This window comes from Micromys minutus (genome assembly GCF_963924665.1).
Source record: "Micromys minutus genome assembly, chromosome: 9".
Lineage (NCBI taxonomy): Eukaryota > Metazoa > Chordata > Mammalia > Rodentia > Muridae > Micromys > Micromys minutus.
Window position 1 is genome coordinate 46,254,186 of NC_137978.1, and position 25,755 is coordinate 46,279,940.

At 41.1% G+C, this 25,755-nt stretch overlaps 1 protein-coding gene across 14 annotated transcripts in view; it reads right to left on the reverse strand.

Moving 5' to 3' along the window:
• Window positions 1-25,755, reverse strand: part of EPB41 (erythrocyte membrane protein band 4.1) — a 145,036-nt gene that overhangs the window by 66,996 nt on the left and 52,285 nt on the right. For 13 of the 14 annotated variants that reach the window (XM_080921122.1, XM_080921119.1, XM_080921113.1 and 10 more), the window contains exons 2-5: window positions 10,848-11,328; window positions 7,081-7,290; window positions 3,696-3,800; window positions 848-890 (exon numbers count right to left, since the gene is read on the reverse strand). In XM_080921122.1, the coding sequence (XP_080777248.1) occupies window positions 848-890; window positions 3,696-3,800; window positions 7,081-7,290; window positions 10,848-11,321 (832 nt within the window). In that variant the 5' untranslated portion in view covers window positions 11,322-11,328. The remainder of the gene's footprint in view (window positions 1-847; window positions 891-3,695; window positions 3,801-7,080; window positions 7,291-10,847; window positions 11,329-25,755) is intronic. The other variant, XM_080921123.1, reaches the window with a different exon arrangement.

Sequence of the window (25,755 nt, forward strand, 5' to 3'; positions counted from 1 at the left end):
TCACAGGAGCCTGTGCCCGTCTATCTGATAACCTCACAGCTACTAAGCGGTGGATGTGCATGCACTGTATACAGTGTGGGTTCACTGGACAAAGGGTGACTCATGGCCTACACACGGCGGTGCAGGGCCACATAAGGTTTTATTTCCACCCAGAAAAGCACACAACTCAGAGGTTCCCAGACCACAGTTAAATAGAATTACAAACAGGAGAAGCTACCACACGGAGAAAAGCACGGAGAAAGCTAAAACACAGGAATGCTGTTGTAGCTCGTGTGTAAGGCCAAGTCCAATCCCTAACACCAGAAAGAAAAAGAAGAGAAACACAAACAGCAAAAAGAACAGTCTAGAACACTAAAGGAACAAGACCTGGCTATCAGCAGCTCCTACCAGTGGCTAGTAAAATCTTGTCTGTACCATTCTTTTTTTTTTTTTTAAAGATTTATTTATTTATTATATGAATACACTGTAGTTGCTGGGATTTGAACTCAGGACCTTTGGAAGGGCAGTCAGTGCTCTTAACTGCTGAGCCATCTCTCCAGCACCAATCTGAGGGCTGACTCCCACAATCCTTTTCTCTTCCTTTTTATTTCCCAACCTTCTGTTACCCTCCTCCATTCCCACTGTTTCAAGTTTGCCTAGTTGGTTTTTATTTTAAGTCAAAATCTGACCCACAACTCAACAGTGTCAATCTCTACTATATTTTCCTACTATGGAATCGGCCCTTCCTTCCAGAGAAAAGCTTTATCTCTATTTCAAAGCAGTCTGCAACAGCCAAGATTACCAGTGATGGCTGGAGATCCTCTGGCCCAACTAGCAAGAGAATTATAAAAGGGCTGTGTCTACTTACCTCGAACCTGCTTTTTTATTTCTTTGGCAGAATCCAGCCATGTCTGTAAAAAAGAAGAAAAGGCATTCACACAGAGCTCCAGACACACAAACAATTCAGCATGGAGGCCTCTCACTGGCCGCCTTGGGAATAAATGCCTCCAGATGAGCCTGTATTTCCCCTGAAAACCTCTGCATCCATTTTACAAAGCACAGTAGTTCTCCGCAGCAAAAAGGAAGAGAGGTTGATTTGAATCCATACTCCAGTATGTTCTAGCTGAGGAACTCGAACCCCTGTGCCTAAGTTCCCTCATCTCTAAAATGTGAATTTTGTCACAGTGTCCATCTTACAGCAATCGTGAAATAAGCATGTGCTATTTATAGGACATGGGCAAGATCAGTAAAGACCTAGAACTGGAAATAACTGACAACTTCCCAATCTCAGTCTCTCCTCTAACCTCTGGTCTTGTTCACATTTTCTATGTCAGCACAGTCACTGGTACATGGTTCATTACCCAGTTAATGTTTACTGAATGAATATATCTTGCCCTCTCCCCTAGTCCCTCCCTTCTGTGTTCTTCCCCCTCCCCACCCCGGCCACTTAAGAGTCTATACATCACTAGAGCAGGCCTCTTCAACCTACAAAATCCCCTGCAACATAATGGCACTTTTAAAAAGTTTCACTGTTAACAACCCTTCACAGGCCTCTAGAATAGATGTTTAAAGACAAGAACTACCAACTTTCTAGTATTATTTAGAACACTTTGTTTTGTTTTCAGATAGGGTCTCATTATACAGTGCTGGATGGTCTAGAACTCAGTATGTAGACCAGGTTAGCCTTGAACTCACAGAAATCTATCCTCTGTCTCCCAAGGGCTGGAATTAAGGTATATACCACCATGCTCAGCATATTTACAACTCTAGATTTCAAACTATATTAAACTGTTTAAAACTACAAGATATGTACACATTTTGAATGAAACCCATTGGTAGAATACATACTGCTTACATGTGCAAGGTTCCCAGGCTTTAAAAGTACACACTCTCTCCCTCTCTCACACACACACACTCTCTCTCTCACATACACACTCTCACACACATACATACTCACATACACACACTCTCATATATACATACTCACACACATACATATACACACTAATATACTGCACCTACATACTCACATAAAAATTAACCACACACTTGTTGGAGCCTGTTATAGAGGAAGAACCCGAGTGCTTTTCCTTTGCCTCTCATTTGGTCAAAGGCGGGGGAATTTAAACACACATGCTAAACCTGGTGGAATCTTGAAAACCCTTGGCTTATATGCACCCCAGAATGCTTCCTAATGGCACCCACAGCAAGGTGCTCCACCTTCTCCACTGTTTTAAGAGACTTTCCAGTTCTTCATTCCAGAGACCCCAAAAGCTATTCTACAACTCTGGGGCTAAAATCCCTGAAAAGCTGACACTGAAAAGGCAAATCCAGATTTGTGTCAACCACATGGGAACTTCAAAGTCTAAGCTATCTTACAGAAACAGTCATTTGTGTCAATCACATGGGACCTTCAAAGTCTAAGCTATCTTACAAAACTATTACTGCTTAGGAGGATACGGCTAAGCAGATAAAAGTACCCCCTGCCAACTGAGCCTGAGTCTAATCCCCAAGCTCTGTGGTAGAAGGAGACCAGCAACTCCCAAAATTGTCCTCAGACCTCCATACATGTGCAAGCCCTAATCCCAACCCCACACACAAAATGAATTAATACAATTTATAATTTTTAACAAGATCAAAGGCCAAGGTTAAAAACAGACCAAAAGCAGAAACAAGATCTTTTAGTAATAATAAAATCACTACATGTACTTCTTTGGCCCAATTTAAAATATTCAACTTTTGGCACTGTATTCAGCCAACAAATGTTTGAGTAATGATTCCATGTGGATGACACTGTGGTTATGAAGAAAAGACCGGGGCTAGAGAAATGGCTCAGCAGTTAAGAACAGTGGCTGCTCTTCCAGAGGACCCAGGTTCAATTCCCAGCACATGGTAGCTCACAACTGTCTATAACTCCAGTTTCAGGAGATCTGACACCCTCACAAATATGTACATGCAGGCAAAACACCGATGCACATACAATTTAAAGCACGTAAAAAGACTAAGATAACACTTAAGGAGCAGTCACTAACGAGAGATGAGTGGCAAGTAACAATTTGCTCGCCCTGACTCTGACTGTGGAGATGCCTCGCTGAAGCCCAGAGCCTCTCAGAACACAGATCTGAAGGAAACTTTAGAAACATTTCTCCCGTTATCTGGGGAATCTGAGTCTTGAAATGCAGAAGTCAGTCAGACAAAGAAGAGATTAGAGTAATTAGATAGGTACAGAAGTACAAAATAGCTGTTGTGCGTAGGTAGGGACAACCTGAGCACAGAGGTAATCATGGAAGACAGGGCACAACTCAAAGTACAGAAGGGCCAGGACACGAGGAACCTGGGCCGCATTAAGCTCTGGGCAAGTGGGAGCTGCTGACGGGTTTAAAATAAAGGAATGACGGTCGTGGAAATGTGGCTGTGGTCAGAGGCTGTAACTGAGAACACACTGAGGTCTAATAGAGTATAAGGGATGAGGCTCTGGGGTCTTAACCTTTCCACCACTCATCAGCTGTATAACCTTGATATGGGACAATCGAGCTGACGAGGAAAAGCACTTTAGTAATAATGGGAGCTCTCGCGCTCTCTCTCTCAGTAAATTCTAGAAGGAAAATCTGAGACTAAGAGAGACTGCATGCACGGATGTCCTGGAGAGGCAGGTCTAAACACTCCACCAACATGAGAAGGGGAATCTGCAGCAGCTTATACTGCAGTCTCCTTACCTTAGAGGTTGCGCTGTCCCACACGGCTAAACCAAAGTAGTCTTCTTCTAACAGGTTGAGGTGCTCACATACTCGCTTAAGCAAGTCTTGTCCCTTAGCGTGTTTCTGTGAAGAGACACATATACACTAGTTAAGGTTCTTTACTCTTGTATTCATCACCAAAATTTTCAAGTAAGTGTGATTTTTCCAATTTCCTTTTTTATCTTTTGTAACAAATACATTCTCAGATGACTGCACAGTCTAAACCAAACATGATTTGTAAAACTCCTCTTCTTTGATATATCAGCTTATAAATTCGACTTATCACAGCACTTTGGAAATAGCAACAACGCTAAGTACCATCCCATCTCCCCTCTTCCTCCATCTCCATCCAAAACCTCATATCCTCGACACAGGATTTCACTATGTGATCCTCCAGTGTGAGACTCTTCAGTGCACTACAGACGTGCACTGCCACATCCAACTACGCACACTCATGTGTTTTCACAGTCATTATCCCCCCATAATATTTTCTGCAGCGTTTCCTGAATTATGCTATGGGGCACACAACCAGTTACAACGATCTGTTGAGGTTTGGTCTGTTGTTATGTATAATAATGATAAATTCTGTATCCCAAGGTCTAATTGCCTCAAGACAAGGAGATCCTCACATATATCTGCTTTTATTGTATAAATCTTGCCCCTGACCCCAAGGTATCTGTGACTGGTTAATTAAGATGTATACAGCCTGTAGTTGGGCAGCAGAGAGGGAGGCGGGGCTTTAGTTCCCAGGCTTGGGATCTGAGGCAGAGAGAGGGAGGGAGGGAGGGAGGGAGGGAGAGGGAGGGTGAGGGAGGAAGAAGGATGGAAGAGGGAGGAGGAGGAAAGAGGGAAGGGAGGGAGGGATCAGTCGTCATGGTGTAGGTGGATCTTGAGCACAAGGCCATAAGGGCCGGTCAGCTGCTGTAGGGTCACCCAGGTAAAACACGGCAAGTGATATCTTGAGGATATTGACAAGGAAGGAGACATAACAGCCGAGGGTTGATATCTGCCCAGCTCCAGGCTTCTAAGGCTTATTATAAATATAAAGGTTTTGTGTCTTTTATTAGTAGGCTAAATGATCTAATGGGGGTAGAAACACTCAAATAGTATTCACTACAACATCATTCATCAACTAAATTACTGGTTCAACCTGTCAATGGAGATAATTGTGGCTGTGGAAATCATTGTCAAAATAAGTATCAATGAGAATGACCTATGCCTGAACTCCCTACAACCTCTTTCTGAGAAGTAGGAAATGACAGTCTATAGATACTGGTGGTTACAGGAGCTATCCAATAGTGTTACAAATCATTTTCTTTACAAATCCCAACCACTTCTAAAGTTGGGTACTTAGACTCTTGCCTATAAGGAAGAATGAATGCCCTAATTTACAGGCTGTGAATTAAAGTTAAAACAACAAGCTGGCTCCTCTATTTACCAGCTAAACAACTGTGTCATTTCAATTAACAATAGCTTGTTCAGCTGTAAAATAAGTATTTTACCAGTTTACTGAAAAACAAACCAGAAGTATGTTAATGTCTTGATTTATTTATTATATATACAATGTCCTGCCTGGTTGAGAGCCACGATGTTGTTGCTGGGAATTGAACTCAGGACCTCTGGAAGAATAGTCAATGCTCTTAACCACTGAGCCATCTTTCCAGCTCTGTTAATGTCTTCTGAGAAACTTATACAAAAATAATTCAAAAATTATATATATATATATATATATATATATATATATATTTTTTTTTTTTTTTTTTTTCTGTTCTGGGGACTGAGCCTAGAGTCTTGTGTGTGCTATAACTTAGCTAAATTCTAACTATACAGATCTTTTTATTACATACACTTGACATGGCCTCTTTTTTTAATGAATCAATTTAAATAAATGACTATTAGCAATTTTCATAATTTGTTTATTCAGTATTAACTCATTTATATAGCATCATTTTCTTCACTTTTTTTTTTTTTTTGGATTTCACCCTAACTGATGGTCAGTGATTTGAAAAATTAGGTACATTCTCCTAACCCCTTTTTTCATAATTCCCAAATCCAGGAGCTCTAAAAGAAATCTAAAATCCAACTTAAAGAAGTCAATTTATTTTATTACTAAAGCTCATTTATTGAAAACTTCTGGCTATTTTTACTCATCTTAAAACAAATCTTTATATTTTTACCATAGAAATAACATATGAGTCAGGCATAGCAGCACATACCTGTAATCCCTAAACTTGGTGACAGAGGCAGGAGACACAAGTAAGGACTTCAAAATCATCCTAAGCTATACAACAACTTGAAGATCAGCCTAAGCTACGTGAGTCCCTGTCTCAAGAACAGCACCACAATTACAAAATTAAACATAATTTGTATTCCGTATATAATATTTTTAAATGCTTGTGTTTGGATACATTTCCATATGTACAAACTTTGACCCAGTAATAATGAAGTTCAGGCACATCACTCACACATTTTATCATAAAAGCTATTAGTACTTGCAATAACTACACACACAGCAAACATAGCATAACCGGCAACTACCATTCTAGCTAAAGCAACAGTTTACAGAAGTTTCCATTTGTCCTGACGGAACAAAGAAACTACATAACTGACACTTATTCAATCCTGATTCAATTACTGATTCTTCCAGAAAAATGAGAAATTTTAAGTTATGATGTGTGTGTGTATTCATTCTCCAACTAGAAAAAAAAAGAAATGGCATTATATAATTTTTACTTCTATATTCTATCTCATGGGACTAAAGACATCAGATACAATGAATGACAGAGGCTTAGATCTGGGAAACAGAAATGTTAGAGTGTGTGTGTGTGTGTGTGTGTGTGTGTGTGTGTGTTCCGCAGCATGCGTGTGGGCCAGAGAACAACCTCAGGTGTCAGTCCCTTGCCTTGTAACTTATCTGAAAGAAGGAATCAGCACTTCCTATACCTGGCATTCTCCTCACCAACTTAGAGGAGCGGAAGTCTCTGTATTCACCCCCTTTCAAGAGGACAGGGATTACAGACACTAATGCAGCCAGCTTTGTGTCCTTCTGGGGATGAGCTCACAGCTGCATGCCAGGTGCTTTACATATAATTGCAGGAGAGCTGGAAATTTAGACTATTTTGGAAAATCTGGATTTACAAGCACACACACACATTATCTTTAAAAAAACAAAATGACTTTAAGCCCCAAGGTCTTGGCAGATTCAGGGAGAAAAGAATAAGACTCCCAGTATTCCTGACATTTCCCTTCCAGGAAGCCACTGGGACATTTCTACCCACAGAATGTCCTCGGATGGGCCTTGTCTGTAGCAGCCCCACACGAGGCAACTGTGAGTGCTCTGACCTCTGGGATTAAAACGACTCACCTCCACAACACATTCGTAGACTGTGTCATCCAACAAGGAGACCTTGCAGTGCATGTTTCTGTGTCTTCTGACCGGCTTCTGGGAGGCTTCCGGTTCTCTTTCTGCTCTTGATTCTGGGTCCTCCTTCACCTCTGTTCCAGAGCACTCTTCAATCCCTTCTCCTTCCTTCGTCTCAGAGTCTGGGTCCTCTCTGTGTTCTTCCTGAGCTGGCTACACATCCATGACACTAGGTCACTGAAAAGGTACTCAAACACAAGCCACACACTACTACCTATAGGAAATAATATAGTAGCCCTACCAATAGATTTGAACAGGAAAAAAAAACTATTAAAGCGAAATAATTTTAATTCTATTATCTATATCATATTTTTCTAAAAGGTATTATGATTTCCCTAAGGATATTCAATGTTACTTTTTTATTTTTTCAGGTAGAATCCTATCAAATCTGTAAATGACTATGGGATACAATCTACTGCTCATAACCTTATAAAATATAACGCTCACCAAATTTTCGTTGTCACTATTCTATGACTGTCAGCTTTAGCAAGGTCATAGAATAGTGACCTTTAGCAGCTTTGTGAACTGAGGATAAAATGATTTGTCACGGGCTTTACATTTTATAAACAGCTAAAAGTTCTTGAGGCCTATGTATCTTCTACATATCTGCATTAAGCAAATCAAGGCACCAGACTAAAAACTGGGACTCTATCTAAATGCCTCTCTGCCTTAGAACATCCAAACAAGGCTGAAGGAAGGAAGAGGAAGACTGAGGTTGGCCTCCTCTGGCAACCATTAAGTCCTATTGCAACACAGGGAAGTCAGAAAATATGTATTTTATGTATGTGAGTACACTGTAGCTGTCTTCATGCATGTCAGAAGAGGGCATCAGATCCCATTACAGATGGCTGTGAGCCACCATGTGGTTGCTGGAATTTGAACTCAGGACCTTTGGAAGAGCAGTCAGTGCTCCTAACCACTGAGTCATCTCTCCAGCCCCGAAAGTCAGAGAATGCTTTGACCCACGTTTTCTTATTGATTTTCATGGTGTTTTGTCTTTTAAAGATGGCTAACTAACCTCCCTCATAATCCTTCAACCTCCTACTAAGTGTTGGGATTAGGAGCCACAGTGGACTATTTTCTTACTTTCAACATGATAAAAAAAAAAATCTATTGAGTTTTAACTAAATTCGGTGCATTTTTTTCTTCCAAAACAATACATGATTGGCTTATATATATAAAAAAGACTGAACTGCTTGCTTGCTGCACTAGATTCAGGAATGGCTGACTGACAGGCTTGTAATAGCCTCTACAACCATCTCGCACACAGCCTCAGAGAAGCCTCCATAAGCTATCGGATTTGTCCTGCACACTTGACTATTTCTTACATCCACAAGCCATCTGATGCTCCTCCCACCTCCACGGGCAGCCGTCAGGCTTGCAGCAGCAAACACTTCACCCTCTGAGCCACCACATTGCTGACACTTACAGTTTGGAACTTCTCAGGGTGCACGCTTTCCTAGAGCCTGGTTGGTGTACACAGCAGGCTTTCAGTAATTAGCTTTGAATGAATGAATGACTAAACAAACAAGCATTTAAAACTAATAGATGAATCCTGGGGCACAGGTGCACACCTTTAATCTCCAGCACTCTGGAGGCAGAAACAGGCAGATCTACAGAGCTAGATCCAAGCTACCCAGGCCTACATTGCAAGACTTCTCAAAAATGGATGAGTGGATGGATGGATACATGGATGGATGGATGGATGGATGGATGGACGGACGGACGGACAGACGGGTGGGTGGGTGGATGGATGGATGGATGGATGGATGGATGGATGGATGGATGGATGGATGGATAACAAGCCTGATGGTGACACTGGAGAAATAGATTAGTCACTAAAATGGTTGTCACACAAGCATGAGGACCTATCACTTTTCTGTGATTTCTATACTGTCCCTAGTTTGATTCCATAGATCTCATGCATAACTTTTACATAGTGAATCTTCTTTCCTCTGTGTGTGTGTGTGTGTGTGTGTGTGTGATCATGCTTATGTGCAAGCACACACACATGTAAGTCAGAGGACAACTTTAAGGAGCTGGTTCCTGGTATCTACCTTAGAGGCAGGGTCTTTCTTGTTTTTCTCATTGCACTGTTCACTCTAAGCTAACTGATCCACAAGTTTCCAAGTCTTCTGTCTCCACTTCCCATCTTGCCAGAGGAATGCTGGGATTACAGATTTCCTCTACCAGACTGAGCTTCTTAAGAGTGCTTTAGGGGTTTGAAAGCCTTTCACCCACTGAGTTCTTTACCCAACCCTGGATCTCGTTTTCACACTGGCTTACTAACGGCCAATGCCTATTATGGTTTCATCCTAAAGCTGGTCTTTGGCACTCTGAATATGCAAGTACTATTTCTAGAAACGCATGTAATAATTTGACAATTCTAATGAAACTATGTAACCCAAACTTTAGGCCTTTCACTGAAGCACACAGGGCTTAAACTTTAATAACCCAGATATTATTTGAAGGTTCAGAAGTAAACTTTTGAACACTCACTAAGGCTGGAAAGAATAAGATCCCTAGATAACAGTTTGAGTGACACTAGCAGTGCTTTCGCTTGTGTTTTTTATTTTTATTTTTTTTAATTACAGATGGTTGTGAACCACCATGTGGTTGCTGGGAATTGAACTCCGGACCTCTGGAAGAGCAGTCAGTGCTCTTAGCCGCTGAGCCATCTCTCCAGCCCCTTCGCTTGTGTTTTGGACAAAGGAACAACGTATGTTTAATCACACTGGGACAAACTTAATAACAACTTTAAATAAATACTACTGAATAACTACTACAGAAGGGGACGGTGAGATTGGTCATCAGGTAACAACACTTGCCACCAGGCCTGATTATCTGAGCTTGATTCCTGAAGGCCACATGGTGGGGAAAAGAGAACTGACTCCCCAAAGTGGTGCTCTGGTTTCCCTACATATACCGTGATGCACGCATATGCATGCACACACAGAAATAAATAAATGCAATAAAATAAATAAATAAAACTGGGGGCTAAAGAGATGAGTCAGTGATTAAGAGCACTGACTGCTCTTCCAGAGGTCCTGAGTTCAAATCTCAGCAACCACATGGTGGCTCACAACCATCTGTAATGAGATATGATGCCCTCTACTGGTGTGTCTGAAGACAGCAACAGTGCTCTCATATACATTAAATAAATAAATCTTTAAAAATAAAACTATTACACAAGGAATAGAATTAACATTGTTATCTACAGTATCTCACAGTAATGTGCCCCATAGATTAATAAGGGAGGTATAGCTTAGTGCTATCATACACCTTGGGATAACCCAAATCCATCGCGTGGATTAATGAAGATAGTCACTGAAGGGTTGGTCACACTGGCTGATGATAACCCTTCTGTCCCTAATTCCATCAAAATGAACTCTAAACTATCTCCCTCCTTTCTCACTCTCTCAACAAAATTCGAATTTGTTCCGTTATTATGGCAAGATGATATATGGACTGAATGAGCTCATTTGATAGTTTTCTCTCATTTCTTTGACTTAGAAAGTATTTTTAAGTCAGGTTTCAACTGAGGACACTAATTTCTTTAGAGAAGAAGCTCTCTGTGCTGTTTATCTTTACCAATGCCTAAGTCAACTGGCTCACAAGAAACAAAAGCAAATGTTCTTCTATGAAAAGTGCAGCAGAGAATGAATCTTCCCTATATTCCCCTCCCCGTCCTCTCTAGTTACATGCCTTACCTGTGTTTCTATACTGCTCAATGAATGGAGATCTAAAGATGGGTCTGTTTTGAGCTCAGGTTCAGGAGCCGCAATGGGGGCCTTTAAAATGGCGTCTTCATCAAGGCTGGTTCCAAGTTCTGACTCCTTCTGATCCCCTTCACCTTTCTCTTTCTCTGACTCTACTTCTCTGCCTTCTTCTTCAGAGACCTGAGACTTGGGTCTTTTGAGGAATGAGGAGAGCAGTCGTGACAGGCCTCTGCTTTCTGATGTCCGTTCCTTGTTCTTGGTCAAGTCCTCGTGTGTTGGAGTGTCTCCATTGGATGCTTTCAGCTTCTGCTCACCCTGATTACTGCTCTCGGCTGCTACCACTTGGGAAGCCTCCTGCAGCTGAGTTTCTTGTTGGCCTGAGTTTGCTGTTCCCTCACCTTCTTCCTTCTGTTGCTGGTGCTGAGAATCCTCAGCTTCAGCCGCTAAACTCTTCTCTGTTGTCATGATGTTCCTATTAAAAAGAGGAAGAAAAGGAAACTATTATAAGCAAAACACATTGCTGCAGGCAAACCCCAAAACCTCAAAAAGCTAATATATTTAATTACCAACAGAATTCCAATCCATTATACAGAAGACCTTGCATTAAAGCACACACACAAAAATATATCTATATATCCTGAATAAATTATTAATGCCTTAAGCCATGAAAAATATGTACATTGAGAGACTAGCTTAAAGCAATATCTACCAAGGCCCTGTATACACTGTAATTGAAGGCTCAGAACTATATGTAGCAAATACACCTTCGTGCTTCCTGAAACAGGGTATCTAGGTACTGTGCTTTCAAAGTGTCAGTCAAAACTGCAAGATTTTCAGGAATTCCAGCCCTAGAGATGGCTACATTTAAAGTTCTGAGAATCTCTTTTGCTTTCCTTCGTCATACTTCTTAGGGTGAAGACTTCACTATTACGAAGAGTAGACAACAGCAAGGAAAAAGTACACAGTCAAACTAACCACACAAAAGATGGCCTCGGGTTTGATGACATAATACCAAATTACATCCTCATTCAGAGGCATCCCATTTTAAGCTCTTCAAAAGAACTTCTCTTCTGAGAAATCAGCTTTTGAGTGCTCAGCATTTTTGAAAGTGGGAAGTGAAACTATAGGGAAATTTTTTTAGGAAGCCAATGTTGTTTTAGGTTATGTTTTACGTGAGCGGAGAGGGCAGGCTACAAACCTTGCATATGTCAAACTTGATGCCAAGGCTCCAACACTACTCAAGCCCCGGGATGAGAATCAAAGGCATTGTCACTGCTTTTTCAGGTCAGATGACAGACAGGTCTCTTAAGAGACATACACCAAGCACCTCAACTAAAGCAGTGGCCCTGCTGCCACAGATGCCCTCTCAGCCCTACAACACTTCAGACCTTCCAGGCTTCGCTTTATTGTCTTTCTTCCAAACCCCACCTCCATCTAAAATACAGGGTTTTATGAGCATAAGATCTTGAGTCTTATTAAAGAGAGTCGTTTCTCTCTCTCTCTCTCTCTCTCTCTCTCTCTCTCTCTCTCTCTCTGTGTGTGTGTGTGTGTGTGTGTTCAGTTGCCTGAGGAGGTCAGGGAGGGTGTCTGATCTCCTGGGGCTGGCATTTCAGGCAGTTGTAAGCCCCCACCCCTACCCCCAGTGTGGATGCTGGGTATCAAATGTTCATGCTCTGTAAGCGAGGAAAATACTCTTAACCACTGAGCCAACAACTATCCAGCCTGTGAGTCTTTCTCACCACCACACAACCAATGCCTAGAACAGAACCTGCAAATAACTAATAGTAAGCACTTGTGTGTGGTATACATGTATAGGTGTGTATATGCATTGTGGAGGCGGAGGTCAACGCAGGCTGTCTTCCTTAATTACTCTCTCCTTTGTGTTTTGAGGCAGGGTCTCTCACTCGACCTGGAGTTCACTGGTTCGGCTAAGCTGGCTGTTCAGTGAGTTCCAGGGATCTCTCTTTCTCGGAGATGTGGATTAAGGACATGTGACACTGAGCTCAGTGTTTTACACGGGTACTGACAGCCTAAACTCAGATCCTCATGCTTGCAGGGCAGCAGTCACCTGTCTGACAGACCCATCTCCCCGGCCCCTCATTAAACGTTTGGGTTGTTGCATTGTTTGTTGCTTTTGTTAAAGATGGGGTCTCATTATGTAGCTCTGGCTGTCCTGGAACTCACTGTGTAGACCAGGCTGGCCTCAGACTCACAGAGATCTGCCTGCCTCTGCTTCCATTAAATGTGCTAGGATTTAATGTGTGCACCACTATGCCCAGTTTGGTTTTGTTGTTTTTATTAGGATCACATGTGAAAGTCAGAAGGCAACTTGTGGAGACCAGTTCCCTCTTTCACTTTATGAGTTCTGAGGATTAAACTCAGGTCAGGCTTGGCAACAGGTGATTTTACCCACTGGGCCATCTCAATGACCGAACAGATATTTATTAATGATTTAGTTTCACCCTAGTTCATCTGGTATCTATAAACAAAGGCACCCTCTAAATTTATCCAAGCAAATTCCTCCATCCATCAGATACCAAGCATTTAGCACAGGTCCAAGGCTTAGTGCCAATGACATCACAGTGAACAAAACAAGCAAACAAGGCCTTTATCACAGGGAAGTTTACTCTCCATCCAACTCTGATACAATGAAACAAACTTACAGCAGAAGTTAACTTAAGCAGCAGGCACCCCTAGAACAATGCACACATGGGGAACAGAGCAATGAAAGTGGGAAGCCCCTAATACTTGCAGTGGGTGCTGTTTCCGGTGTCAGGCCCCAAGTCAATTACATTATCTCAACTAAGCCTTTCAATAACCCCACAGTGGGGGTGGGAGGGATCGTCTGATCTTGTAAGAGGACACTTCAATTCCAGAACTACCCAGTCTCATAGGCTCCTAGACTGGGTCAGGACTGGTGAATATTTGGATAGGACACCCAAGTCAACACTGCTACTGGTTTGCAAGCCATGACAAATGGTATCAAAATAAATGAAGGCATAGTAATATAAAGAAAGACCTTAAGTATCTATCTATTCTAATATTCACTATGAAGAGCATTTTTTAAAATGATGGTATTTACAGAAATACATCTTCTAACCTCATTTACTAAGTCATTGAAACAACTCTACAAATATAACACAAATGTGGTCTCTGTAAATACTGCAAACCATCTACCAACCCAAACTCAGATTTGATTTGATTTTTTTTTTTTTTTTTGCTCTTGAGGCATACTTGTACTCAAGAGAAATAAAATGGTCACCACCTTTGTATCAGAAGTAGAAAGCACATGTCTGAAATTACCTCTCATCAAACCCCAAAGCAATTAAAGAATGCAAAAAGAAAACCCGGATGTGAAACCTCTGTCGATATGCAGAAATGGCATGCCCACCAGGACACTCCCTTTGTAAAACTAAGCAAAGGAAGTAGATGGTAGCACATGATGTCCACAGACCACACACAACAGCCTCACATCTGCCTGACCAGAAGGGAACAGAAATCATCTCTGCACTAACATTTCCCAACATAAAAGAGTTCACACCAGTTTCTCTCATAAAGACTCCAAAATCCGTTGTGAAGGCTTTAGCGAGAAAATAATTTAGTATCTGATAGTCCTGGACATACGGCTTTAATAGACAGACAGCATTTATGCTTGTGGTTTAGTTTTAAAGACAGAAGTATCTTATAAGCAGCAAAGAGCTGATTCCAGAAAGTGGAACATGAACACCGAGAAAACCTTTACTCAACAAATGTTTGCTAAGTTAACGCAAGAGGCACACAAAGGCCCTCGTTAGTAATCGTGTGAGTGGAACCATTAGCATCCTTTAGGACTCAAAATCAGACCTTAGAATTCGGCTAACCATCAAAGTGTGCCAATGCCACATTTCCCATGCAGACATGACACTTGCCCAGATTCAACACTCTGGATATCTCCTTGCATAAAATCTCTGCCATAATTAGAACACAATGATTGACATATGGAATTATAGAATAACAACAAAAGACTCAACAGACTTTGCCACAAATTTAAACATTAAAAAAAAAAAAAAAAGAGTGGGGCATGAGGACATACACCTCTAATCTCAGCACTCAGGAGCCTTGAGACAGGCCAGCCTGGTCTACAAAGAGGGTTTCAGGACAGCCAAAGCTACATAGAGAAACCCCATCTTGAAAAACTAAAAACATACATACATACATACATACATACATAAATGTAAGTAAATAATTGGTTTTAGTTTTTTGAGACAAAGTCTCATATATAGCCCATGCTAACTTCAAACTATGTAGCCAAGGCTGACCTTGAACTCCTGATCCTCCTGCCTCTATTGAATATTGGGACTCCCAGTGCATGCCACCAGTTCAGCTTAATAAATAATTATTATTTTTTGGTAGTTCAAAGGTGTCCTGGCAAGTCAGCGGTGCACGCGGTCAAGTTCCTCGAGTTACAGAAGATGGTGTGGCAGATACAAAGCCGAGCAGCGGAACCAGGACACCCACTACAGACAGATGCTCAGTGCTCAATGATGCTATTCTCAACCTAGCACAAAGCCCAAAGGAAAGTATCTATTTACTTAATGTCACAAAGAGGTCTTTTGATTGTTGTAAAGGAAAAAAGAATCAGCACAACACTGAAGACAAAGAGATGCACTCCCATTCAGAGTCAATCTTAATCTTCCAAGCCCTGAGAACTGGACAGCATTTAGAATCAGAAATACATCTGTCCTAAAGTGTGCATCTGCCATCTGAGGCAAATCAGATCATTAAAGGCCCCATACTAAGCCGGTTGAGAAGACCAAATGAGGTCTTTCTTTTTTCTTTTTTTTTTCCTTTAAATCAACAGAAATTGGTGTTCTATTAAAGCTTTTTAGGTGGAAAACTTAATGAGAACAGTACAATTTGGTAACATTATATAAAAAAAACCTGGCTTACTACCCACATTTAAGGATAAAATTTAATGGCATAATAATCCATTTTACTCTTCAAATTGGCTCACAGAGTATCTCTATTCATGTTTACTGAGTGCTAACCAGGTGTAAGGTTTTGGCTTGGGTCTCTAATACACAAATCTTAAGTAGATAAGAAATACATGGATAGCTAAAACTAAGGAGCAAAAACCTTCTATTTCATCTGACAAGGTGTTCTAAGTGAAATCAGGACTACAAAATAATAGAAAACACTCAAAGAGCATTCAACTAGGAAAAGCTCCTGAAAAGGGTGGCTTTTAAGTTAAAGAATACAGATGTCAACAGAAAGAAACTTGAGATGCACGAGCAGATGGAATTCCAGGCAGGGGAATTAGCATTAATAAAAACATTACGGGCACTTAGGAACCAGCAAGCATCCCAGACTGACTAGATCATGAGAAGGAGAAGGCGGTGCCGTTAGAATAGAGCATTCCTTTAAAATTAGATTTCAATCGAAATAACAGCAGCATTGAGCATCTAATAAATATGTATTTGGTGGCACACATTATTTTTAATGTTTACCACATTTTCTTATAACCATTCTGGATATGTGCTCATTTCCCACATAAACAGCCTCTTTAGAGGTTAAAAAGCCGCCTCAATACAGAGTCAACATGTACTTTAATAAAAATTTCAGCAAACAATGGAGTGATGATTCCATTGTAATCCTCAGGGTAACGTCTGTAACAATAACCCCGGCTGTTAAAGAACCCTGATTGTTCAGACAGTTTATTTTGGATAACCAGCATCATTTCCGGATCCTTCAGTTTGAAACGCCACACATATCCAAATTTCCCTTCCTATGATGTCTACTTGAAGATGCAACAGGGAAGCGAGGAGATGGCAGTCTAGAAAGACTTGACCATGCTACATAGTTCTGAAAGCTGGAGAGTCACTGGCGGTTTCTCAATGGGAAGTGAATAAAAGTGGAGAGAACAGAAACTCCCCAAACAGCCAGGTAAATTCAGGTTATCAGTGCACAGTCACAATGGGAATCCCTAGGGAAGCTGAAACTGACACCGGGTAGAGAATGCACAAAGCTGAAACCAGTCTTACGAGTAACTGCTGCCCTAGTCTCCCTGGCTTATTCCAATTTCTATGCTATGCCTTAGCACAAGCACTTGAAGGTCTAATTCTAAATGCATTCAATGTGTCTCCCTTGATCCACTCTGATAAATAACACAGCCCACTGAGCACAGTGGTACAAGCCCATAATCCCAGCACTAGTGAAATTAAGACTGGAAGACCATGAGTTCAAATTCAGCTTGGGCTACATAGTAAAAAGAGCCTGTCTCAAGCCAAACACAAAACAAATGGAACCAACTAGAAGTATCTCACAGCCATCAGAACACACAATGGAAGTCAACTCAATTCTGCTCTTCACAGTCAGTAAGTCATAAACAGAAGTGCCATTCCACAGTGTTCCCTCTGTCCTCTCCAGCTCAGTCACTTGGGACACAGAGTGGCTTAGCTCCACTGTCAACATGACTGTCAAGGCTACACTGCCCCTTAACGGATCTAGCCAACGTCCAATATGACAACAGTTCACAAGAGAAAGATCTAAGGTCTTGACTCAACATTCCACAAGAGAAATACAATTCTTGTTTTGTTGTGTTTTCCAAAACAGGACTTCTCTGTGTAACCCTAGCTGTCCTGGAACTCACTCTATAGACCAGGCTGGCCTTGAACTCACCGAAATCTGCCTACCTCTGTCACCACTGCCTGGCTGAGAAATAAAATTCTAAGACAGTTGGGAGATCTTTAGCTACATTTCTAAGGCTGAAGAGCCAGAGCACTCATGAGACAATTCAATGTGTGTTTCTGAGAAAGTTACAATGTTACAGGTACATCATTAACTAGAAGACTAGGAGACTGAGACTGGACTTCACTCTCCAGCCAGAATTCTCTGGAAATAAACCCCCAGTTCACAGAAATTACATTGTGACTTAAAACTTCCATTCAGTTCTGGCAGTTCAAAGAGAATGCATTTACCGAAGAAAAGACAAAATGATGTAATTTAAAGGTGACACAAGGTGATCCCTACGGGAAGAATTCATAGGCTCTAGAAATTATAAACAGTTTTCATTTACATAAAAACCAAAACTAAATTCCTAATAATCAAAGACACTTAATAATTAAATGGCCTGCTTAGAGATTCAGCTTATTAAAGTCATCCTTTGTTAGCCACAGGGAATTGGATCTAGAATTCCCCAAGGATACCAAAATCCACAGATACTCAAATCTCTCATTCAAAACAGCATAGTATTTAAATACACACACCCATCTAATGTTTTATATTATCCTATTTAGTGTGTGCATGTGTGTGAGAGACAGACAGACACAACAGAGGCATGTCCCACACAACATATGTGGGTGAAAGATAAGAGGACAGCTTCGGGGAGTTGGTTCTCTCCTTCCACTGTGGGCTCTGGGGATAGACTCGGTTGTCAGGCTTGTAAGGCAAGGGCTTCTACACACTGAACCATCTCAGCAGCCCTCCCACAGGCTTTAAATGACCTCTAGTTAGGTGTCAGAACCTCACACAATGTGAATGCTAACAGCTGATCTGCTATGCCGTTTACATGACAGTAATAAGAAAAAAAATTAGCATGGGTGAGATTTTCTTTTCCAGTTTTCAGAGTTGGTTGATTTGAAACTAGCAGATATGGAGACTAGATTAAAAGGAAACATTAAAAGGGTCATTAGAGTAGTAACACAAATGGGTTACATTGTAAAGTCAGTTACCAGTTGGATTAGAAGTGTTTTTAAATATGCTTGCCCCAGGGAGTAGCACTATTAGTAGGTGTGGCCATGTTGGAGAAAGTGTGTCACTGTGTGAGTGGGCTTAGAGACCCTCCTCCTGACACTTGGGAGACACTCTTCTCTTAGCAGCCTTCAGAACCAGACATAGAGCTCTCAGCTCCTCCTGCTCCAAACCTGCCTGGACACTGCCATGCTTCTCACCATAATGATAATGGACTGAACCTGAAACTGTGAGCCGGCCCCAATGAAATGTTCATTATAAGAATTTCCTTGGTCATGGTGTCTCTCCACAGCAAGGAAAACCGTAAGACAGGAGAATTAAGGAAAAAAAAAACAAAACAAAACAAAAGATAAAGGCCCTTTTCTCTACTCAGAAAATACAATCCTAGGACATTCTTTCAGACAGAAAAACACCACCACCAACAAAAGTTCAAACACTAAAGTTTTAAAAAATATACCGGAAAAGAGCTTGTTTCCCAGTAAACTCAATTCTCCCCAAACCACAGGAATGTGTCTTTCCTTTATATTCAATGTAAGAACACAAAAGATCACTTGCAGAAAAACAAGAGACCCAACGTGGTTTCCAAAATAAGAAAGGTAATCCTTCCTCTCTTCTCTTGAAATTATTTTGAGTCTTTAAGAAGACTTATTTGCCATGCTGCATGAATCAGGAGTGGTACTCAGCATGAACAGGCTGTTTTCAACAACTTGATTTTAATTTAAGGCATTTCTATGATGACTAATACCGTTGGATAAACTCATTCAAAGATATTTTTTAAATAAACAGATTCTTACTCATCTCTAAGAGCCAGGGTGGGGGTCCGATATATCTCTGTAGGATTATAGCTTGGATTTAGAAAGTGTCTACATACCTTCTAGATATATTAATATTCAGGATTTCCAAGCAAAGCATCTAGCCTGTCACAGAGACAGAAGTGAGATGAAACCCAAACACCAAAAGCCATTTTCCACAGTAAGGCTTCTCATCCACTAAGTCTCAAAATGTGTCATTTCAGCCATTCATGATGGAAATCTTTTAAAAAATGGACTATGTGCTTCATTTTATGGTTTAAATCTATAGAACATAATTAAACTTTATTGATTTAGTCATCACTATGAGCTTTAATTATGCAGAACTGATGTCCTATTGGAAGAACAAAGTCAGTCCATGGAGTGGCTGGCCCTCTTCCAGGCTTGAAGTCTGCCTCTGATTGTTCTGTTCACTAGCAGTCAGCTCACACACTGCTGCTCTCAAGGAGGCCTGTCAAAAGGCAGCTTGCAACATCTTCTATCCTGATGAACTAATCTACCATTAGCAAAGCCAAATAGCCACTAACCATGTTAAAAATTATGTCCAAATTAAGTCTAAATCCTAAGAACAGGAAGACTGAGTCACATTGCTGGAAAGCCTCCAGTAGTGTTTATGAAATTGATTTTAGTCCTTCAAATACCTTTTAGGTCCCCTCTGATGTTTCCATTATACGGTGACAGGCTGAAACTATCAGCTAAGTGACCTTCAAGAAAACCACATCAACATAATGACCAGTCTCCTTTTCAGAGTATTCTAGTTTGTTCCCCTGGTATGATAATTATATAACCAAAAGCAACTTGGGAGTGAAAAAAGGTTTATTACATGTTACAGGTTACAGTCTGTCACAAAGAGGAAACCAAGGCAGGAGCTTGAAGCAGAGCTGAAGCAGACCTTGGAGACTGGTTTGCTCAGCCAGCTTTCTCATATAGACAGGGACAAGAAGTAATGCTGCTCACAGTGGGCTGAACCTTCTCACGACAATCATTGATCAGGAAAATGTCCCCACAGATATGCACACAGACCAATTTGAAGGAGGTAGTTCCTCAGATGAGGCTTCTCTTCCCAGGTGACTCTTAGTTTGTGTCAAGTTCACACACACAAACACACACACACTCATGCTCTTGGACTCAGAGATCCACCTGCTTCTGCCTCTCGAAGTACTGGGATTAAAGATGTACGCCACCACTGCCTGGTAAAAATAGATATTTTTAAAAAGAAAAAACACCCTGGTGTACATGGCGACTTCCAGGGTAGCCAGGTCTCTGTATAGAGACACTGTCTTAAAAACAAACAAAATATCCAAAAAAAAAAAAAAAAAAAAAAGCCTGCTAAAAATGGCAGAGTGGGGAAGGAAAGCAAGACAGGATGGAGCCAGGGAGGGACAGAGAAAATCAAGGGAGGTCAAGTGCACACTACATCTGAGAGACAGGAGACAGACAAAAGCAGCAGTAAAGAACAATTGTGGCCAGACAGTGCAAGCTAGTGTGATCACCGTTCAGTTAAAATGGAGTTTTACTCTTAGGAAACTGTACTTCAGAGTTCAGAAGTCGTAAAAGTTTACCTCAGATTCACTGCTATATTTTGGGCTCCTACTGAATGTGCAGTTACTAGGATTGAGTCATAATCCCAAACCATCTTGAAATAGAAAGATGGGACCGAAACCAACAAGGTAGAAATTTAAAGAAACCCGAGGTTTATATACTGAAGGAGTAGGGTGGGGGTGTGAGCCATGTACTTCTAAAGCTTTTTAGAGGCACACATAAGTCATTCTAAATAAAAATGTGCACTCATAAAAGAACACTCATAAAATCACAACACAAATAATTTGTTAATTTATTGTGTTAACATCAAAAGGGCATCAACTAATATGCCTTCCCACACACAAGTACAATACTTGACATACCCAAGTTCGTGCCAAATGTTTTCTCAGCAAAGATGGTTGACAGAGTAAAGCGAAGAGCATCTCCTCAGACAGCGCAGGCTAGCCGTTCCCACCCAACCTTTAGGTCGCTCTGAAAACATGAGCTTGTATTTCAGTTCTGTTAAAATCACCCAGAAACCCCGGCACCTCATTCCACACCCAACTTCCTTGCCTTCCTTCCATTTTACAGTTTCCTGACCAACACATTACTCTCTTAACTAATATTACATTAAACTAAATCCTGGCAAAAAATAAGTTTCAATTTTTTTCTTTAAAAATAATTATAAAATGTCATTTAAAGTTACTCAAAGGGTTTCTTTTTCTTTTTTGCAAAAGTCCTTTAAATAATAAAGTAATACTCTTTGAGCGGCCAATGAGAACAACAATATCAATAGGAGTTTTTTTCTATTCCTCATAAATAAAAACCTAAGTATTTTCCTTTTCTTTGAAGAAAAGAGAAATTAAAAGTTTTATCATAATTATGAGAAATATTTCAAAATGCATTCACTAGTTCAAACATACTCATGCACTGACTCAGGGAACATTTACTGAGTACATCTGGATATCCAAGGTATCCTGCTGAGAGCCGAGATTGATAAACAAGATCCCAGCTTCTATTCTCAAAGACCACAGTCTATTTAAAAAGTGAGGCTAAAACAAGTAATTATGTAATGATGTGTTCAGAAAGTAAGAGACTATTTGAGGCCAATCATTTTTTTTAACAATAAAAGGAGTTTTGTATTGTGCACTGTGGCACATGCCTTTAGTCCAAGCATTTGGGAGACAAAGAGATCTCACCTGTGGATCTCTTTGAGCTTAAGGTCAATCTGGTCTACATAGTGAGTTCTGAGACAGCCAGGGCTACGTAGAGAGACTCTGTCTCTAAAAAATAAAATCATAAATAGAAAAGAATTTGGAGAGTCCTGGTGAGATGGCTCGGAGATTAAAACTACATTCTGTTCTTGCAGAGTACCCAGTGCAGAGTACCCAGTACAGAGTACCCAGTAAGAGTACCCAGTGCAGAGTACCCAGTACAGAGTACCCAGTAAGTCCTGGTGAGATGGCTCGGAGGTTAAAACTACATTCTGTCCTTGCAGAGTACCCAGTGCAGAGTACCCAGTACAGAGTACCCAGTGCAGAGTACCCAGTGCAGAGTACCCAGTACAGAGTACCCAGTAAGAGTACCCAGTGCAAAGTACCCAGTACAGAGTACCCAGTAAATCCTGGTGAGATGGCTCGGAGGTTAAAACTACATTCTGTCCTTGCAGAGTACCCAGTGCAGAGTACCCAGTACAGAGTACCCAGTGCAGAGTACCCAGTGCAGCCAGTACAGCCAGTGCAGAGTACCCAGTGCAGAGTACCCAGTGCAGAGTACCCAGGTTCAGTTAAGTGGCTCACAGCTGCCTCCGAAGTCCTCTAGCCCCAGATCTGACAACCTGCTGCTGCCTCTGTGGGCATCCCTACAAACACAACTAGAAATAAAATCTTCAAAGAACTTTGAGAGACAGCCTGTGTTAAATCTTAAACAATGACGTGGGCCGTGTGAAGGACACAGGGCAGACCGTGACTTGGGTTAAGCACCTAAAAAGATGCCTAAGCAAGCACGCGTGAGAAACAAACCTATAACAGAAAATACAGGACAGCAGAAAATAGAGAGCAAGACAAATTCAAAGCTAAGCGGGCGCAGACTATGAAAGGGTGTCTTTTGAAATACTCAAAATTTTGTATTTCACATTCTGGGTCATGAAAATATTGAAATATGAAAATACCACTGTAAATTCTGAGCTGAGAATGCTTTCCTCCTTAATGGATATAGAAAATGGAGGGAAACTGAAACAAAGAGACTGAACGGTCTCAACAGAATCCATGAAAGATAACTAAAGCTTGAGTCAAAGTTGGTGAACCAGATGACTGATTTTTAAAAAACTGCTGTGGGTTGGTTGGTGCACACATTTAATCCCAATTCATGGTAGGCAGAGGCAGGTGGGTCTCTGTGAGTTCGAGGCCAGCCTGGTGTACAGAGTTCCAAGGCAGCAAAAACTACAGAAAGAAACCCTGCCTCAAAAAACAAACAAAAAAAAAAAAAACCCAAAAAACAAAAAGCAAAAAAAAAAAAAAAAAAAAAAAAAAAAACCCACAAATGAGGGCTAAAGAGATGACTTCTCGGTTAAGAGCACTGGCTGCTCTTCCAGAGGTCCTGAGTCCAAATCCCAGCAACCACATGATGGCTCACAACCATCTGTAATGGGATCTGATGCCCTCTTCAGGTGTGTCTGAAGACAGCTACAGTGTACTCATATACAAAAAATAAATGATTTGAAAAAAGTAATTTATAAAAAAAACAAACTCTTGTGATGTTAATTTTAACTGTCCTCTTGACTGAATTGAGAGGCACCTAGGAGGCGGGTTAACCACACAAGTGGGTGAGTCCAAAGAAAATAACCAAGGTGGGGAGATCTGTCCTGCATGTACATCCACCTATAAGCTGGGGTCCACACGATGTAAAAGAGGCAGAAACTCTTCTCCCCCTCATCTTCTTGGCCACTCTGCTTCCTGGCGGCAGTGACATTAAGCAGGTCTGCTCTGCCGAGCCCTCTCTCCACACTGGCCTGAAAACTCTGAGTAAATAACGGATAAATGAAGCTCTGAATAAATAAAACGGACATAAATGCTTTCTGCCTTAAGTCGACAGACCTAAGCTTGAGTCCGCTTCTTCTAAACTGGGAACTTGGATACGTTAAACTTCCCTAAATGTCTTTTTTACGTTTCAAAGCAGTATTGTACTTTAGAGCGCAGTTGGTTATGATTAAATGAGCTATCATTCTGACAGGAAAGTTAAGTTTTACAGACTATATTAACAAATGACAAATGCAGGCTTTAGCTAGTAAATTCATTCTGCCCCGTTAAAGTATATTTGTGTCTTCATTTTCTATATTTAACAGTCTTACAGTATTGGCAAAAAATATACTTTCTCTTTAAAATAGGCTGCCTTAGAATTCAGATTTGTAGTACAGCTTAGACAGTATAGATATCAAAATATATAGATTCAATACCAGATAAAAAGTAAATTAGCAGAATTTTTTTTTTTTGTTTTGATAATGTCTCCTATATCTCAGTGTGGTCTTGAACTCATAGAAATCTGTCTCCTGAATGCTGGGGTTAAAGTCATGAGCTACCACACACAGCTCTTCTTCTCTTCTGATGAGAATATAATGAAATCTAGTCTTCTGCCTTTGATTATTTATGTCCCATAAAAGCCCCCATTTTAAAGTATCTTCACACTATTGGGGCTGGAGAAACGGGCAGCAGTTCAGAATGCATGCTGCTCTTGCAGAGGACCTGAGCTCAGATCCCAGAACCCACACTGGGCGGCACACAACTGTAACTCTAGCCCCTGCAGATCAGATGCCCTCTTCTGGAGTGCTCATGTGCACACGTACACACAGAGAAGACTGTGAGCACCTACACTGTGTGGACATGTACACACACACAGAGAGGTATATATGTCTAAATAAACAACAGTATTAATGTAAGAACATTTCATTTTATTAATCAAGGGGAAAGCGGAAGGGTAGCAGCACACAGAATGTACTGGCATTTCTCACCCACACGTTTCTAGTAGACTCTTAAGATCTTAAATGCGATACATTTCGTAAAGTGCTAAATATAGAGAACTACCACCATCACATCAGGATAACTACGCACAAAGAAGCCCGGATTCGGGGCTATGGAAATAGATACTTTACACATAAGAACGCTGGCTGTATACACATGTAGGCAAAATGTCAATGAACATTTTTTAAATAGTTCTTTTTTTAAATAGAAGTCTAGATCCCACCTCAAACCATGCAGACATTAGAAAACATCAAACCCTATAGAACAAACCTTAATTACACAAGATAAAAGTGATTATATGAAGCTTTCAGGGGATTGAGATAACCCAGTGTAAAGAACATTTGTCACACAAGCCTGATGACCTGAGTTTGAACCCCCAGCATCCATGTAAAGGCCAGACTCCAGAGCACCGGTGCTTGCAATCCCTGGGTAGCTACAGGAAAGGGACTGGAGACAGGATAATCTCCAGAAGTTTAGCTTTTGCAGCAGTAAAGAGACCATGTTTCAAACAAGTTAGAAGGCAAGGCTGATACTGGAGGGTACACACGTGCTGGAACACTCTCACATACAAACACCCCTAACACCCTCCAGACACAAAACCGCTCAGATGCAAGCCGAGGTACAGCCCTACTGACTTGAGCGTAGGCAACAGTTTCTCAGACTGACCTGACAGCCAAGCACAACCAACCAAGGAAAGCCAGGAAAGGTGGAACATGCTCGTAAGCCCAGAACTCCAAAGACTGAGACAGAAGGACCACCAGGAGTTTGAGGCCAACCTAGGCTACAGTTAAACCTTGTCTGGGGAAGAAGGGAGCAAGGGAGAGA